This window comes from Chiloscyllium plagiosum, chromosome 21, assembly GCF_004010195.1.
Source record: "Chiloscyllium plagiosum isolate BGI_BamShark_2017 chromosome 21, ASM401019v2, whole genome shotgun sequence".
Taxonomy (NCBI): domain Eukaryota; kingdom Metazoa; phylum Chordata; class Chondrichthyes; order Orectolobiformes; family Hemiscylliidae; genus Chiloscyllium; species Chiloscyllium plagiosum.
This window is the reverse complement of record NC_057730.1, coordinates 11,841,945-11,860,782: the sequence shown is the minus strand read 5'-3', so window position 1 is coordinate 11,860,782 and position 18,838 is coordinate 11,841,945. Positions and strand designations below refer to the sequence as shown.

The 18,838-nt window shown below is 39.7% G+C and overlaps 1 protein-coding gene across 5 annotated transcripts; it reads left to right on the top strand.

Moving 5' to 3' along the window:
* The first annotated feature begins 265 nt into the window (after positions 1–265).
* LOC122560531 lies at positions 266–17,417 on the top strand. Of its 5 annotated transcripts, XM_043711248.1 has the most exons (5): positions 266–434; positions 2,848–2,947; positions 4,412–4,516; positions 13,074–13,669; positions 15,800–17,417. In XM_043711248.1, the coding sequence occupies exons 2-5, from the start codon at positions 2,884–2,886 to the stop codon at positions 15,962–15,964; spliced, it is 930 nt and encodes a 309-aa protein (XP_043567183.1). In that variant the 5' UTR covers positions 266–434; positions 2,848–2,883; the 3' UTR covers positions 15,965–17,417. The 5 variants fall into 5 exon arrangements, with proteins under 5 accessions (XP_043567183.1, XP_043567180.1, XP_043567184.1 ...); XM_043711245.1 differs by lacking the exon at positions 15,800–17,417 and having other exon boundaries at positions 274–434; positions 13,074–14,629; XM_043711249.1 differs by lacking the exons at positions 4,412–4,516; positions 15,800–17,417 and adding an exon at positions 4,233–4,362 and having other exon boundaries at positions 274–434; positions 13,074–14,629.
* Positions 17,418–18,838: the final 1,421 nt, after the last annotated feature.

Genomic DNA, 18,838 nt, shown 5'->3' with positions numbered 1-18,838 from the left:
CGTGTATGGAATGAGCTGCCAGAGGAAGTGGTAGGGTCTGGTACAATTGCAACATTTAAGAGACATTTGGATGGGTATATGAATAGGAAGGATTTGGAGGGATATGGGCCGGGTGCTGGCAGGTGGGACTAGATTGGGTTGGGATAACTGGTTGGCATGGACAGGTTGGACCGAAGGGTCTATTTCCATGCTGTACATCTCTGACTCTATGAGGGGAAGACCCCAAAGACTGTTTGCAGGCGCGCCGCCGAGCTCAGCGGGCGCCCTTGTGCGCGTTCACGTAGGCATGTGCGCGCGTGGCCAGAGCTCGCGTTGGTGCGTGCTCGCGGCCGCCGCTCCCGGATCCCGACAGTCCCGTCTCCGCCTGGTGACCGAATTCGTGTCGACTGCCCAGAGTCCGCGAATTCAAACCCGACACCGACAGCCCGCGCCAGGTAACGGCTGGGAAAGGGACACCGGGCCGGGGATCCGACAGCAAGGAAGCCGGGCCTCAACTGGGTGAAGACGCCGCTGAGGCCTAGGCCGGGAACAAGCCGGCAAACCGACAGAGCCGGCGGAAGGGGGGAGGGAGAGAGGGACGGGGCGGGGTGAACGGTCGGCGGGCCTCGGTCTGTCGGTCACACACCGTGGGAAGCCCGGCTGGAGAATGACCGCCGACACTCAGGAAGCTGCTCCGTGACCTACTGACCTGCCCCCTTTTCCCTGCCACGACCTGCCCCCGTAACCAAGGGTCAGGCCCGGTGTGGGAGAGCACCAGGGGGTGAGCTGTGTCTTGGAGCTCGGGCTGGCAGCATAACCGGGGGAATACCACAAAAGTGAACCCGCCCCAGTAACCTGGACAGTTCAATACTCACAGTTACTACACCGCCAGATGGTCAGAGGGCGGCGGGTGAAGCTCTGTACCAGGATCCGCCCCCGAACTGTTGGTGTTACTCCGTGGGCGCGCGGATTTAGGTTTTTCTTTTATATTTACAATTCTTAGATTGTACCGGAGAGTCTGGTGACACTTGTCACTTCACACGTGACCGAAACTAATTCTGGCCCATGTTGAAGCTTGAGTGTTTAGCAATGTCGTGAGCGGGAATGTTTTGCATAACGTTTTTGCTTCTTTTGGAAATCACTTGAAATCTGTTCCCTTTAGTTGTTTTTTATTATATAAGAGCAAGCAGTTTCTCACTATTTATTAAACAACTCATAATTTTGAAGACTGTTGTCAGATATCCTGATTTGGAAATGCTGGTGTTGGACTGGGGTGTACAAAGTTAAAAATCACACAACACCAGGTTATAGTCCAACAGGTTTAATTGGAAGCACTAGCTTTCTGAGCACTGCTCCTTAGTCAGGCTCCGAAAGCTAGTGCTTGCAATTAAGCCTGTTGGACTATAACTTGGTGTTGTGTCAGATATCCTCTTAGCCGTTTTCTCTAAGAAATATCCTAACTTTTCAATCTAACCTCTTAACTGAAACTTTAAATTGCTTCAGTCTCTGTGCTGGTATCCTTCCAAAAATATGTTGCCCAGAATTGTACACAATACTCTAGCTGAGGTCTAACCAATATGTTGTGTAATAAGTGGATTATGGGGAACAGAAAAATAATGCATCATGATATAGAGAATTTATCAGACAAGGCAATCAAGTAACTGGAGGCTGGTACAATTACAACACTTAAAATGCATCTGAATGGGTATATAATAGGGAGGGTTTGGAGGGAGTGGATAAAGAGTGAAGCTGGAAAAAACACAACAGGTCAAGCAGCATCAGAGGAGAGGGGGAGTTGACATTTCAGATCGGAGCCTTTTATCAGGAAACATTGTCTCCCTTATCTCCTCTGCTGCTTGACCTGCTCTGCTTTTTCCAGCTCCACACTTTATCCACTCTGACTCTCTAGCACCTGTAGTCCTCACTGTCTCCAGGATTTGAAGGGATATAGGCCAACTGCTGGCAAATGGGACTAGATTAATTTAGGATATCTGGTCAGCATGGAAAATTTGGACCAATGGGTATGTTTCCATGCTGCACATCTCTGACTCTAACTGGTCACTCAGACTAGACCAACGATTTAGTTTTAGTATGTTAGGCTTGAGTACTGCAATGAAGCAGCCTGAAGTCTAGTATATCTTAATGGCATATAAAACATTAAAATTAAGTGTGAAGAAATAGATGATTAATTTTCCATCCTTACATGTCCCAAAGACTGTAAAGCTAGTAATTTTTATGGTGCTTTGCATAGCGATCATAGAATCAGTCTCACTGATTCTTTTTTTTCCTATGAGTGAAATCGGGAAAAGTTTCTTTGTAGCTTGGAAAAATAAAAGGGTTATGAAAAGTGCTTCAGCTATAGATAACTGGCCATTTGTTAAAATTATAAGTGAGATTCTATACTCTTGATATTCAGAAGATAGAACATCCATTTAACGTTGAATTGGTAATCAATAATTAAACAATCTACAATAGGTATGAGCGAGAAAAGGTTTCGGATTGATGTTGGTGGCTTGAACTGTGCTGGAGAGGAAGGATGTTTTAATTGCCTGTGCGTGCATTTCTTTTTACATAAACTGGTACATCCTGAATGAGACGCATCTTACAATATAATGTCTCAATGAGGAGAAGTTTTTGATTTAATTTATTTTAGAAGTCATGACTATACAACTAAAATCCAAGTTGTAGTGAGAGTGGGGGGGAATCTGTTAATTTTATGTAAATTGTTTAATTGCATGCAGGTGGTAGACACTAACTGGGCATTCAATGTCCTGTCAATAGACCGACTAAAAGATGTATATTCATTCATTTCTTGGAATGGGTTTGTGTTGAAAACAAACATTTTTTTCACTTCATAAAATCTTACAGGTTCCGTGACTGTCATATGGAAATTCTGATACTAGAATGTTTCGCCATCAATTCTTGTTTGAGCCATTAACAAGCCATGCCTGGAATCAAGATCGGACACGTAAGTTAGATTTAAGATGTTTTTCTAAACCAGCCTTAACAACCAACTTTTAAAATAAAATGGAAAGATTTTTAGTTACATTCATAGATTGGGCTTTTACATTAAAGGCAATATTACACTGACACTTATAAACTATCAGCTTTGTGCTGATTAAATCTCATAATCCAAAGGTAAGTAAGACCATCAGACTGGAGTAAATGTAGGCCATTAAGCCCATCAATTCTGCTGTGACATTCAGTGAGATTGTTGGGTTTTTTTCAACATTGGATTCAAAGTTACTGTTTCTTAATTCCAGATTATTATTCAATAAAAATTCCACCAAACGCCATGGTGGGATTCAAACCCGGGTCCTCAGAACATTACCTGGGTATCTACATTAACAGTCCAGCGATAATACCACTCAGCCATTCTCTCCCCTTGAATTGTGAAAATGCCAGATTACACCAGATAATTATTGCACATTGACTTTGTTATATGGGCTTAATGCGAATGTTTAAAGGCTGTGCTTAATTAGCTCTGCGCTAACCTTTAACAAGTACAGAAAATGCTGGAAGAACTCAGCTCTGGCAGCATCTGTGGATAGGGAAACAGAGTTAATGTTTCGAGACTGGTATGACTCTTCTGAGCTAACTTATTTATTTAGAGATAAATGTATGAATCCTGTTGAGTTAATCACACATTAAGAGTATTTCCACTGCCCAATATTATAGTATGTTTCGTTATGAAAATGCTGGTGCATTTGCACACACTGGCACCTTTCAAAGTATGCCCTGACAATTAATGTGGCTCAATGGAGTAACTTTCAAATTGTGGGGTAAAAAAAGTTAGTCACTTATGTGCTACACTTTTTGTTTGGCACAATATTTTGTATCTTTTTTTATTTACTGAGTTTCAAAAGCCTACTGATAAATAGAAATTAGAAACTAATTAAAGTTTGATGTTTGACATTTTTTAAGAATGAGAAAATATCAGCCAGTTAAGATACGAAGGCTAGGAGGATGTATGAGAAGGAAAAATCAAAAGGAACATATATAGTCAATCAGTAAATTTGAATTGTTAAATCAAGGTAGGATCCCCGCAATAAGAGAATACTCCAAAACAAGTAATGCCTGTTTAATCTCACATGTTTAATCTCACTCTGTGAAATTATAGTTAAACATATTATGTGATTATCTAGTTTGCTATCATTGGAAAGTCGAGTATTCACTTCCTATCATCAGATATTGCTTACAGTTACATACTTATTGGAAATCTAGGTGTTTATAACTCTACCTTCTTCTTTTAGGATAAACCTGCAACTTTGAGAGTGAACCGAGCAGTTCTTTGAAATAAAGGAATCTATTTGATCTGGTCTACTAAAGTTATCCTTAGAAATCTTGAATTGAAAGTTCTGGAACCCTTCTTAACATTAAAGTGTGAGTAGGTGATTAAGATGATTAAGTGTTTTTTTTTTCATTTTGACAGAGAAAGTATTTAACCCCAAAAACCATGGAGTTCATCTTTATAAGAAAAGTGGAAATCAGAGGATTGAGAACCATGAACTGAAGGAGCATAATGGTCAAATAATAGGTACAAAAACAGTTTGATTGCTTCTGGGTCCAGATATTAATATTCCAAATTTGTTTTTGACGAATTGGAATTGCAATGTAGGAAAACTGCTAATTTTTCATATTGTGTGTCATCTTGAAGAAACCGTTTGAGCTGACATTGTGGTATCTTGATCAAAAATGCTCCTAAATATCCACATTAATAAAGGCAGTCAGTTATGATCCCTGTTGATGTTAGCACTGGACAAGTCAGAACTCTGAGTGAAATCTGGGTTGGGAGGCCTAATTCTTTTCAATGTGGTAGTGTGTGACTAACTGCATTCATAGGAGTCTGCCACTGTACATTTAACACAGTGTAAAATGTTTATTAAATATACAAGTCATGAACTTTATTACACTGAACAAAGAAGTTTGAAGTGTTTCATTACAGATATACTATTCGTTCTATCCCAGCAATATCCAAACAAACATCAAAAACATCTTCACATTGCTGAAATCTGTTTTCTCCCAGCAAATGTTTGTAAATTCACCAGTTGTCTTTTTTAATGTCAGCTGGTATGTCTCCCTGAGGTAGTGCATTTAGTTTGTTTTCATTATGTCGGAAGATCCTAAATTTACAAGTGATTGCGCTTAGGAATGTGATCCCACATGGGTGTATTAATATTAATTCTAAAGATCAGACATGAGCATTTCCTTGTACTTGCAAATGGCTATTTTATTTTGTCATGCACTGTGTTCTGACTCACAAATGAATAGACTTGCAAACAGTCCATTCATATGCCAGGATCTGTCTACAACTTAATTTCAAAATAGACCAAGTTTCTTAAACTCAGGTTGCAGTTGTCTTTTCTGGCATGGACTCACTTCTTAGCTGTTTGGACTTTCAATTTTTCTTTGTGTTCCTATACCCATGTCACTAGGTAATGGCACAGTTTTCATCTGTTAGCCTGTATTTCTTCACTGCAAGCATTGTAACATCCAATTAAAAATGCATGCAAACAAACAAGCCTTGCATACTCCATAAAACCAAGCCATTAAAACCATCTCCCTTCTCCTGAAAACTTAATTTCAAATAAAAATTAAATTGGAAGTTGTAAATTGTTCTTAATTTGGTAAGAAGTACAGTTGCCATAGATCTACAAGACCACAGGGTTGCTTTACCCTTCAAGGGTCACCACACCTCAAGCAAGGGAAGAAGTTGAGAAGGAGAGTCCTTTGTGGTAACCTCAACTGGTATGGGAATTGAAGCCATACTGTTGCCATCATTCTGCATTGAAAACCAGCTATGTAGCTAACTGACCCCATACCCAAACAGGTTGATTATGTAGTGGTTTTCTCACTACTGATTTTAGAGTAGAATTGTTACAATTATTAGTCTAAAATCAAACATATTTTCAAATTTTTATAAATTTATTATTACAATTTGTTGAAATGTATTCTGGGGGACATCTCCAGAAGGCAAATGATGACCAATAGCACTTAAGCCAGTCTTCACAGACTTTATAATTACTGGCAGAGTTACACATTACAAGCAGCAAGCTCCAAGCCTAACCACACGGGTTTTGAATTGAGCCTAATGAAAATAATTCTGGTGAATTACCACCTGCTCACATTTAAACAACACAGTACAATTACATCATGTAAAGGGCATCTGGATGGGTACATGAATAGGAAGGATTTATAGGGATATGGGACAAATGCTGGCAAATGGACTAGATTTATCTAGGATATCAGGGTGGCATGGATGAGTTGGACTGAAGCGTCTGTTTCCATGCTGTATATCTCTATACATCTAGTTATACAACAGGAGAGTGGCAAAAAGTTGAGTATGATTCTGTTACTACCAAAACTGAGTAGTTTTTTTTTGTGATTTAGAAAGTTAGTTGTTGAGCTGAGAAGTGGCAAATGGAGTACAAGGCAAAGTGTGAGGTCATTCACTTTGGCAGGAAGAATAGAGGCTTGGGCTATTTTCTAAGTGGGGAGAAAATTCAGAAGTCTGAAGTGCAAAGAGACTTGGGAGTTCTAGTCCAGGATTCTCTCTCAAAAGATTTGCAGGTTGAGTCAGTAGTTAGGAAGGCAAATACAATGATGGAATTTATTTTGACAGGACTTGAATATAAAAGCAGTTATGTACTTCTTTACCATTAAGTGTATGAGTCCTGCCCTGATTTGCCTTTACAAAATACAGCATCTTACATTTATCTAAATTTAACTCCATATGCTACTCAGCCCATTGGCCCATCTGACCACAGTCCGATAAGCTGCTTCACTGTCCTCTACCAGTTTTGGTGTCATTTGCAAATTTACTAAGCATACATCCTGTATTCACATACAAATAATTTGTATAAATGATGAAGAACAGTGGATCCAGCACCAATCCTTGTGGCATACTGCTGGTCACAGGCCTCCAAATACAACTCTTAGGATGTCACTGCTGCTCCAAGGTTTAAAAAGAACAAGAAAAATCGGACGGAATGGAAAGGCCCTGGACAAAGAGCCCAGATGCTGTCTATGCTGTCATCATCTTGGATTTCACCCAGACTCCTACATTTCTTTCTATCCCTTGACTCCTGAGTCCCTCCAATCCCTCTTTCTTTCATCAAAGCTGCTAACTCTCTTTCAACCTCATCAATTCCCTCTTTTCTTCCCTGACCAACCCCTAACTCTCATCCTTCTAGTGCATGTTCCTTCATTGTTCCCTTGAGTCTAACATCTTTGAACAGCATCTTAGCTGTTTAGAGCCATATTTGTCTACACTACTTAAAACCATATCATTAAAAACTGCTTTCTATTCAATGATAAATGAATGGAAAGATGCTTTAGGTAAATGTGAAGTCAGGCAAGTACATGGCTATAATTGTATATGTTGATCTCTCAGTTGTCTCTGATTTATTATTTATCTAACGTGTCAGATGAACAAAAATTTCCTGCAACTAAATATTGGGCAGATTGAAGTTAACGTTATTGATCCTCACTACAATTCCCATTTCTTGTACACTATTTCCATTCTTGTTGATTATACTTAATAATTGCATTTGTAACAAGGTGGATGAATTTACTGTGCAAACAGTTATTAATGGATATGATGTAAATGGGATCACAGAGACCTGGTTCAGGGTGACCAAGGATGGGAACTCAACTTCCAGAGGTATTGAATTTTCAGGAAAGATAGCTGGAAAGGAAAGGGATGTGGGTAGCGTTGCTAGTTAAGGAGGTTAACACAGTGGTAAGGGCGGACATTTGCCTGGACGATGTGGAATCTGCAAGTGGCCCTAGAAATAGTGGATGCATTAGTGATCACATTCCAGCATTCTGTAGACTCTGGAAGATTTCCAATGGACTGGAGGGTAGCTAATGTACTCCCACTCTTTTAAAAAGGAGAGAGGAAAGTGGGGAATTATAGGCTGGTTAGCCTGACATCAGTGGTGGGGAAAAATGCGGAAATCAATTATTAAGGATGTAAATGAGCGGCAGCCGAGATTTTGGAGAAGTTTATTGGACCCAGATATGTCAAGTTGATAAAAAATAAACTGGATTTCAACAATGAAAACATAGCGAGGCGTGTGGTTGCATAGCACTGGTGTATGGTACAGATCGGAGAGTAATAGTTGATTGTATTGTGTACATAAGGTGAGCATTTAGAAAGTGGTGACAGAATTGGTCCTGGTCAGCATGGATTCACTCAAGGAAAATCATGCCTGACAAATCTGGAATTATTTGAGGATGTGACCAGTAGAGTGGACAAGGCTGAGTCAGTAGATATTTTGAGACTTTTCAAAGGCTTTTGACAAGGTTCCACATGAGATTAGTAAGGAAAATTAAAACTCATGGTACCAGAGGTAAGTTATTGATGTGGATAGAAAACTGAATGGCAGATGGGAAGCAGAGTGGTGGAATAAACTGATCGTTTTCAGAGTGACAGGCAGTGACTAGTGGGGTGCTGCAGGGCTCAGTGCTGGGACCCCACTTGTTCACAATATACTTTAACGATTTGGATGAAGGAATTGAATGCAACATTTCCAAATTTGCAGATGACACTAAGCTGGGTGGCAGTGTGTGCTGTGAGGAGGATGCTAAGGGGCTGCAGGGTGACTTGGATCGACTGGCTGCAATATGTTGCTGATAAATGTGAGGTTATCCGCTTTGGTTGCAAAACTAGGAAGGCAGATTATTACTTGAATGGTAGCAATTTAGGAAAAGGTGGGGTGAACCGACACCTGGGTGTCATGGTGGAACAGTCGCTGAAGGTTGGCGTGCAGGTGCAGCAGGCGGTGAGGAAAGCTAATGGTGTGTTGGCCTTCGTAGTGGGAGGATGAGAGTATCGGAGTAACAATGTTTTGCTGCAGTCATACAGGGCTTTGCTGAGGCCACAGTTTGAGTATTGTTTGCAGTTTTGGTCTCCTAGTCTGAGGAAGGACGTTTTTGCTATTGAGGGAGTCGAACAAAGGTTCACCAAACTGATTCTCAGAATGGCAGGACTGACATATGAGGAAAGACTGGATTGACTGGGTTTGTATTTGCTGGAATGTAGAAGAATGAAGGAGAATCTTAAAGAAACATATAAAATTCTAATGGGACTGGACAGGCTAGATGCAGGAAGAATGTTCATGATATTGGGGGAGTCCAAAACTAGGGGTCACAGTCTAAGAATAAGGGGGAAATCCTGCTTCTATTTTCTATGTTTCCGTACAAACTGATAGAAATGTTCAGAACCTCCTCAGTTAGGTGTATCCCAAGTTAGGATTCTGACCGCACATTCAAACAGTCAACATGGAGTATATTTCCAGCAGCACAACATTGCATGACTGCTTGTCCCCCTTACCTGTGTTGCTACTGAAGAGCTCATCTACTTTACTTACCTCTAGACTTGATTATTCTAATGCTTCCCTGGCTAGCCTCCCATTTTATTCCTAATGTTATCTTGTGCTCATCCTAAACTCATGCCTGAATTTACACACTTCAAATTGAATTCACTCATCACCCTTTTATTTTCTGACCTTCACCAGCTTCCCATCTGACAGCTTCAATTTAGAAGTATTCATTCTTGTTTTCACACATCTATCTGATGTCCCCCATCTCAATCTGTGTAATTGTGAAGGCCCCACCTTCTCACTTTTACCCCATGATTAAGGAATGGTAACTTTCAAATTAAACCACCACCAGTTGTATATCTAATGAAAGAGCACTATGTTCCTCTTGGATTATAATCACTCAAACCCCTGGTAAATTGTATAATCCATACCCATTAATATAAAATTATTCAAAGTTAAATGAGTCAAACCAAATCACTTGGATTTTCAAATGGTAATGTTGGGCATTTTATTGTTAAAATTATTCAAGACTTAATCATAAAACATACTTAACTATAAATCACTTTTCAGGCTTATCTGCAAAATCGCATGTTCAAAACTAAAGTTTATTGTTTAATAAGTTATGCAATTGGTAAGACTAACACCTGAGAATACTTCAATCTGATTTTATTAATGTCAAGCAGAATAAGCACACTGAAATTCTTCAGTATAAGATTTAGGTTTTGGTTCAGGGACAACTGAATTGAGTGTTATGTACCTATTCTATTCTTTAAAACAATGCTGATAAACATTTTCTGGTGAAATGCTGCTACTTACACATGATTCAACAAAACCACATTTCTTATTGTGTAAGGTGAAAAGAGAGGTACAAAATGGGTAATAAGGAATTAGCAACCGCTTGACACTGTCTTTGAAGTCAATAGTAATATTCAAGTGTCGTTAGGATACTTTGATCAACTTGGCAAATGTGGCATGTTTTTATTTAATATTTTTCTATAAAGAATTAATCATACTGATACCATCAGAACTGTTTTGTGAATGTTCAGTCAGCGTATTAAAAAAGGTGCCTCTAGATTCAGACAAAATCCTGCCTAACCACATTACAGTGCTGCACCTTTTCTGGATTTGACGGTATTCATGGTACTGAGAATGGGAGAGCATCACAGCAGTTGAGTAAATCTTATTTGGTCACTGGGGCATGGCGGTCTTGATATCAGCTCGAGTGGTTACAATCTTCTCCCACCAAGGCAAGGATCTTCTCGGGCAGGGTGAGGAGATAAATGCTGGGTGCCCTACCATTCATCTTGGCTCTTTCTGCCCTAATGTGGGCTATTTTCTCCTGAAATGACAGGAAGAGCATTGTGAGACAGCTATTAGTGCTGGTGCAGGTGGAGGAAAGGTCATGAGAGAGTGCGTAGGAAGTGCAGAGGCCATGCAAAACTAGTAGACTGGGGGAGGTGTTGAGTTTGGGTGGCAGCAATTGATCAAAATTGCTAATACAATGATGACAGTGGTGGACTATGAACCTTGATGAGAGGTGGTTGCATTGGCAGAGTTAGGGTGAGTGGAAGGTAGCACATACCCTTACAGAACAGATAATGTTCTTCCTGCATTGATGGGCATTCCTTCAGACCATGAACATTGCACTCACCCAGGTGGCAACTTCAGGCCAGGCTGGCAGGATCTGGTGCCATGGTCTCCCCTGGCAGTCCTGAGAGCAGGGGGTGACCTTCCTCTCTGCCACTCAATTCAGTAGACTCTCCACATTCCTGTCAACAGGGCAGAGTACCGACTTCCCCTTCTCAGCCATGTCCTTTAAAAGTACACAGCAACACACTGGAATTGGCAGTTCCTGGCTTTGTGTGATTGATCTGGTTCACAGATTGCAATTACATATGGCACTGGTGGTGGTGTTGAGTACTTCTGCTGTTGGTGAGTGCATAATATGGCAAGTGTGTCACCATAAAGGCATGGTGAATACATAATAAGGTAAGCAGTGGGGAACTGCATGAGATAGCTCACAGAGGGAATCCCTCTATGAAACTCCCTGAAACTGACACTTGGTTGTTTTTTGGTAAATTCAGCACATCACTCTAATATATTCTTTTTGTGCAGTAACTTGCTGCATAAGTGGTTCAATTCTATGTTTAAGAATGATGAGGGTAGGAGGGAAGTAATTTTGAACAGATCTGTTGAAGTAAATCTCTCACACTTCAATTACATTGCAGAATTTAAAAGTTGCAAAATTATTATAATTTTTTAAAATAATTCTTGGTAAGAAACAGAACTACTGTCTTATCTGCAAAGTGTGTATCCTTTTGCAACCTATTTTTGAGATTAAGTACATGGTCCCTTTATGATGTCACTTTAAAAATATTATTTTGTCCTGGGTTTGTTTTTGAAGAGAGATTGTAAAGTAGAGATTCTGAAGTGGCTCCTGAAGACAGCATAAGTCAACAATTTACAAGTCTTTTACGTTTTTCATGTTTGGGTCCAAGTAGGGTGGGAGCTGAAATCTCTCTCGATGTTGTTTCCTCCTGGATTGGAGAACTATATGTAAGAATCTATGTCTGAATTTACCTTTTTGCCTGGGGTATGTTTATGGAATGTTACTATATTGGACCAGTTAATTAGTAATAGGTACAGTATCTATTATTAGGTTAAGTTTTACAATGGTTAAATTATTCTAAATTGCTCTTATAGAGTCATAGAGATGTACTGAATGGAAACAGACCCTTCGGTCCAACCCGTCCATGCCGACCAGATATCTCAACCCAATCTAGTTCCACATGCCAGCGTCCGGCCCATATCTCTCCAAACCCTTCCTATTCATACCCATCCAAATGCCTCTTAAATGTTGCTTTTCTTTTGCTTGTATTTTAACTATAATATTTAAATAAATTCTGTTTTGCTTAACATCGAGTAGTTTGACCATCGGAAAACACATTTACCTTTAAAATAAGAAAAGGAGAGGAGCTAGGCTCCATAAAATATTTTGAGGGAGTCTGGTCTGGTTCATAATGGGCAGTGCCAAATTACTCAACAAATAAGTAAAATGTCAGAATCTGTCCACTTATATATTTGATTGTTTACCTTCATTTCAATTTCCAGCACATCTAACTTTCTCCGATCCCTATCTGCACAGTCTAATTCTAAATTAACAGACCAAAGTTATACCAACCACAACATCTTGTGGTTAGTTCAGTGGAAGATTTAACAATACAGTGATATTGTCCATTTCTGTTAGACAATATTTTTCTGTTCTCTTTGGTATATTAAAGTGCCTTCAGGCCTGCCTCCGGCTATGATGTTGCGCTACAAGCGGGAACCCACTTGTTGGAGAAGGGAAGGGAGTCCCATGTTGCTTTTGTGGGGAATGCTCAATGCTGCTTAAATGTCTAACTGGCCAGTGTCAGGATGTCAAACCAATAGAGGGGCCAAAATTCCAGCCCCTACAGCTGCTGGTCAGCCAAAAGGCTGGCAACTCCCCATTGCCTGCAGTGCTGCTGCGACCAGTGGCTGCTTACCTGTTCTAGCCTCAGGATCACCACAAAACCCCTGACCACATGGTGAGTGGGGAAGGATGCAGAGGGAAATGCAGATTGCCAGAAATCACCATGTTGCCAAGATGGCACTAGAGAGTGAACTCTTTGTGAGCTGTCCCTAGCAGACCTTTACTTTATATCTCTTATAATCATTCTATTCTTTTAAACCTAAATTCTAAGTCTGTCAGAATTACTAAAAATGGTCTCTTAAATCTACTTTCAGGTCAGGAGATCCTTCAACCTACAGAAACAAACAGCACCACCTGGAGTGCACGTCCGAATGAACTGATGGGGTTGGACAGTCAACGATGGAGTAATGATCACATACCCAGAGAGACCATACACTTACCAACTTCTCAAAGGCCTGACCTACCTGATCCCGTTGAAACCCTCAAGGCTGCAACTAGTACCCAGGACCCCACTGGATGCACCCACACACCTTCTGGAACAATAGACCTCCCTCAACCACTCAAGGGCCCAAAACTCAGGAAACGTGGGAGACGTGCTGGCCTGCAGACGAGAGCGAAAGAACGTGGTTTCAAATCCCCCCTACCCACCATACTCCTGGCAAATATCCAGTCCATTGAAACCAAGCTGGATGAAATAAAAAGTAGACTCTCAGTCCAAAGGGAATTGAGAGACTGCTGTGTGCTTTGCTTTACAGAGACATGGCTCACACGAGCTACACCTGACTGTACCTTACAACCTGAGGGTTTCTCAATTCACCGGATGGACCGTTCAGCAGCCATGGGCAAGGCAAGAGGTGGTGGGGTGTGCCTCCTAATCAACACCTCTTGGTGCTCAGATGTTGTGAACCTGGTGAGTTATTGCTCTCTGCACCTAGAGTATCTAATGGTAAAGTGTTGTCCTCCCTGTCTGCCACAGGAGTTCACCTCTGCTATTATAATAGCAGTTTACATCCCACCGGATGCAGAAGTGAAGAATGCACTTCATGAAATATACATCACTACAAATAGCCTTGAGATGGAATACCCGGAGGCCTTGTTTATTGTAATTGGTGACTTCAACCAGGCCAGTCTCACAAATGTGCTTCCAAAATACCATCAACACATCACCTGTCCTACCAGAGGTCCAGACATCCTTGACCATTGCTACACAACCATCAAAGACGCTTACCGTTCCATCCCTCGCCAATACTTTGGAATGTCAGACCGTAATGCTGTGCTCCTTCTCCCAACTTGCAAGTAGAAACTGAAGCATAAGGACTCTCCTTACACGCACATTATTATTAAAAGTTTATTACTTTAAATAAGTTTTTTTTGCATTCCTTTACAACATCCATTTATAAATAGGTCAGCATTTGTAGCTGTTGAGGTGTGTTGGTGAGTTACTTTCTCAAAAGTCTCAGTCCATCTCATGAAAGTGTTCACTAATTTCCAACTGCCTACAACTAAATACTTTGGATTGATTTTGTCTTGATGTTTTGTATTTCACAATTGATTAAAATCTAGTTCCTGATCTTTCAAAGCAATTGCTGTGACTACACCTCAGAAATATTTAAATGCATTTGGAGTATTGTGCAGCATCTGGGAGTTGTCAAAAGTCCTATGTAAATGTGAGAGAAGGAAAGGGAAGGTGAAGGAGAGAAAAGGTTAAAAGAGAAGAAAATGCAAGAGAAAGGGGAAAAAAACTGGCAGCTTTTTAAAATCAATTTTTATAATATTAGGATTTCCCAATCAGTTCACAGTCAATGAAGTGCTTCTGAGGTCTTGTCATTGTAACTGCTTAAAAGGATTAGCAACTGGATTCTAATTTTTTTTCTTGTTTGTTCTCATTTTTCATCCTATTTAAAGTCATAGTCATAGAGATGTATAGCACGGAAACAGACCCTTTGGTCCAACTTGTCCATGCCGACCAGGTATCCCAACCTAATCAAGTCCTATTTGCCAACATTTGGCCCATATCCCTCTAAACCCCTCCTATTCATATACCCATTCAGATGCTTTCTAAATGCTGTAATTGTACCAGCCTCCACCACTTCTTCTGGCAGACCATTCCATAAGTTGCCCCTTAGGTCTAGCATTCTTTCTGAAGTTTTCTTCTTCCTGTATTTTCCTTTCATTGTTGCTTTGTTGGGTACAACAACCATTTAATAACAAACTAAACAATGATACAAAACCAAAATACCAAAGAAGGTAGAAATCTGAAATAACAACAGAAAATGCTGGAAATATTCAGTGGATCAGACACAACACCAATGACCTTTCATTAGAACTCTAAATTATGAATGTTTGGTGGAAAGGACATCAGGGTGAAAACTCAAACAGGATTTCAAGAATGCAAACTGTTGTTAAACCTTAGATATTCTCTCATCCACAAACAGGGTGGGGGGATAATTAAAGTAGGATAGACTGTACTCTGATGTTCTTGATGTTTCCAGAACTTCCTGCTACTTTTGGTTTATAATGGGAAAGAGCAAAAAGTGACCAGAGGCGTGCTTTCAGAATTTCCGCTTCCGTTAACATGCCAGGAGACCATACTAGTCATAATTGTTATCAGGAGAATAGTGTATATTGGTGCAATGTGTAGTCAGATGCAGAGCAGTCTTTTAACAGTTATTCCAAATATTCTTCTGAAAACCATGGTTGGGACATCTAGACCAGCAGCATAATCTTAAGAAGCAGAAGGCTACTGAGATGAGAATTTTCTTTTATTTTCAGGTTTGAGAGTCTTTGGAATTCTCTTTCACTTAAGAATGTGAAAGCTTAGTCTTTCAGTATATGTAAAGTAGATATACTATATAATATTTGATTACCAATGCTATACAGGCATCTTCACATGATTTGTATTGAATAGCAGGGCAAGTTCAATGGGTTGATTGATCTACTCCTATTCCTATGTTTCTGTCAATTTTTGGTTCATATGGGTCTGTTTTGGTTCTATTCTATTTCTGGCTTGTACAAGATGTCATTTTTGTCTCAATCATAGATCTCTTCCCTTTGCTTTGGAAGATCAAATTTAAGGACCACTCCAGTGACTTCGGCAAATAAACCAGGCTTACATCTTTTCAGAGGTCTTTCAAAAGTGATGGTAAACCAACGCCACCTCTGCCTTCAAGATAACATAAAAGGCACCACAAGAATAAACCTTTAGACTAAAAATCTAAAATCTAGATTCTTCCTATGGCTTCTTTCTACCAAAATGAATAATTTGACACTTATCTGCATCACATTTCAACTGTGCTGAATGGAGTGATATAAAAAGCAAATATATACACAATATTTTATCTGTTCCCTTTAAGAATTTCACTTGCGAATTCTTGCATTCCTTCAAAACCATGGGCTCGAAATTATATTACCTTCAACTGCCCACAGCATCAGCAATGCACTTAGATCAGACTGTGAACCTACTCACTGAAGCATGATTAACTTGAGCTTTGAGAGATTGTGCATATCTAGAATAAAGAGGGCTAATTAATGTCAGGGTTTCATTCAGTATTAACTAATCTTTCTCTGAAAGATGCAAATCAACCAGCGATGCACTTCCATTATTTTCAGCTTTTATTCAAGAAGATTGTAGTTTGACCCAGTCAGGATCTTCTGTCCAATCATGAGTTTAATTTGAGTTCATATTATGTTACTATGATGCAAGAATGCTTTTAAAATAAAAGCCTTCAGTGCCGTGAGTACAAGGTTAGGTCAATTTTTCAATAACTTTCTATGACTTCTTTTTGACCTTGTACCATGACACGTACCTTGAAATCTTCTTTGATATCTTCTGGATCCATGTTTGATAGGGAAATTAAAATTATGAAGACTTATTGTCATGTCAATAATACATGAAAAAAATCATACTGTTTACAAAACAAAATTATACTTTATTGTCTAATTTTAAAATGGACTTTGCTGGACTAAAATGGCTGCTACAGATCACAAAGCAACAAATTGCAATTTAGGAAATGAGAAAGTATAACACTTAGATTATCTCTGCATCTTCAAGGATCTTGTTGCTTTATGGTTTATATTGGAATGATATTTCTATTCAAGGTGCTGAGAGTACTTTTTGAAAACCAATAGTTCTATCCAGAACATTAAAAGTTCGGGGGTGGCTTGCCATTTTTTGAGATCAACACATCAGGGTAGAAAAAAAACTGCTGTTGCCTTCCAACACAAATCCAGTATCATGGTGAGACAACCATTCAGAAAGTCAGGCTTTGTGGGTATGTTTGGTTGGAGGAAAATGCTTAATAATCTCACAAAGTCCAGGCTGGGGGGGGGGGGAGAGAAGTAACATGGCTCAGAAGAGAATTCCAGAAGGAAAACTGCTCGATGCTAATGGTACAGTAAATGCATATTTGCTTTGAAAGTGTTTCGAAGTCAGAAGGAAGAAAGCTCCCTCAACCAAGTACAAACAACTGAACAAAGAACCTTGAAGTGGAGACTGGTTGATTCTTTACTGAGATTTGGATATCTGTCCTTGTTGTGAGAGTAAAATGTTTGAATCTTTAAATTTATATTTACAATAGTCATTATATAGTTTGTAATATTTATGATTTATATTTTCATTTTGTGTACAATAAATGTTGAAGTCCTTTTATTAAGCTTTGGCAGACTTTTGCAAAGATATTCAGTGACTGACCACTACAGAAGCAAATAGCTAAAATTAAACAAATGGTTAATCAAGACAGTTTCACTTTGGGAATTGACTGCATCAGTATTACCATATGGTGGGCTCATAACAGTATAAAATAATTGAAAGAAAAATCTGCTATTAATGTGCCCTCAGAAGGTTCCTCTTTGCAAACATATGTTCACATCCAAATCATTTATATAAATGACTAAAAGCAGTGGACCCAGCCCTGATCTTTGTAGTGCACCGCTGGTCACAAGCCTCCAGTCTGAAAAGTAAAGCTCCACCACCACCACCCTCTGCTACCCTCAAGCCAGTTTTATATCCAAATGGCTAGTTCTCCCTATATTTCATGTGATCTAATCTTACTCATCAGTCTATCATGTGGAGCCTTGTTGAACTGTCTTACTGAAGTCCTTAGAGGTCTCTCCCACTGCACTGTCTTCCACCAATCCTCTTCGTTACTACTTCAAAAAACTCAATTAATTTAGTGAGACACTATTTCCCACACACTCAGCCATATTGGCTATCCCTAATCAATTCTTGCCTTTGCAAATACATATAAATAGTGTCTCACAGGATCCCATCCAACAACTTAGCCACCACTGATATCAGGCTCAACAGTCTACAGTTCAATGGCTTTTCCTTACCACCTTTTTTAAATAGTGGCACCATGTTAGGCAAACACCAATCTTCCAGCACCTTGACTGTGGCTATCAATGATCCAAACAACTCAGCAAGAGGCCAAGCAATCACTTCCCTAGCTTCCCACAGTGTTCTGGGGTACAACTGATCAGATTCCCAGGATTTATGTCTTTATACATTTTAAGACATCCAGCATCATCTCTGTAATATGGACATTTTTCAAGATGTCAGTATTTACTCCCCAAGTTCTCTATCTTCCATATCCTTTTCTACAGTAAACACTGAGACCAAATACTCATTTAGTATCTTTTCCATCTCCTGCGGTTCCACATATATGCGGCTTACTGATCTTTCAGGGGCTCTATTCTCTCCCTAGTTAACCTTTTGTCCTTCGTGTATTTATAGAATCCTTTTGGATTCTCCTTACCCTATTTCGCAAAGGTATCGCATGTCCCCATTTTTTAACCTTCCTGATTTCCCTCTTAAGTATACTTCTACAGCCTTTATCCTCTTCTAGGGATTCAGTGGAACCCTGCTGTCTTTACCTGACATATGCTTCCTTTTTCTTGACCAAAACTATAATTTCTCCAGTCACCCAACATTCCCTATGCCTACATGCCTTGCCCTTCACCCTAACAAGAACACATTTTCTTTGGACTCTCGTTATCTCATTATTGAAGCCTTCCCACTTTCTAGCTGTCCTTTTACCTGTGACTATCAGCCCCCAATCAACTTCTGAAAGTAATTATTTAA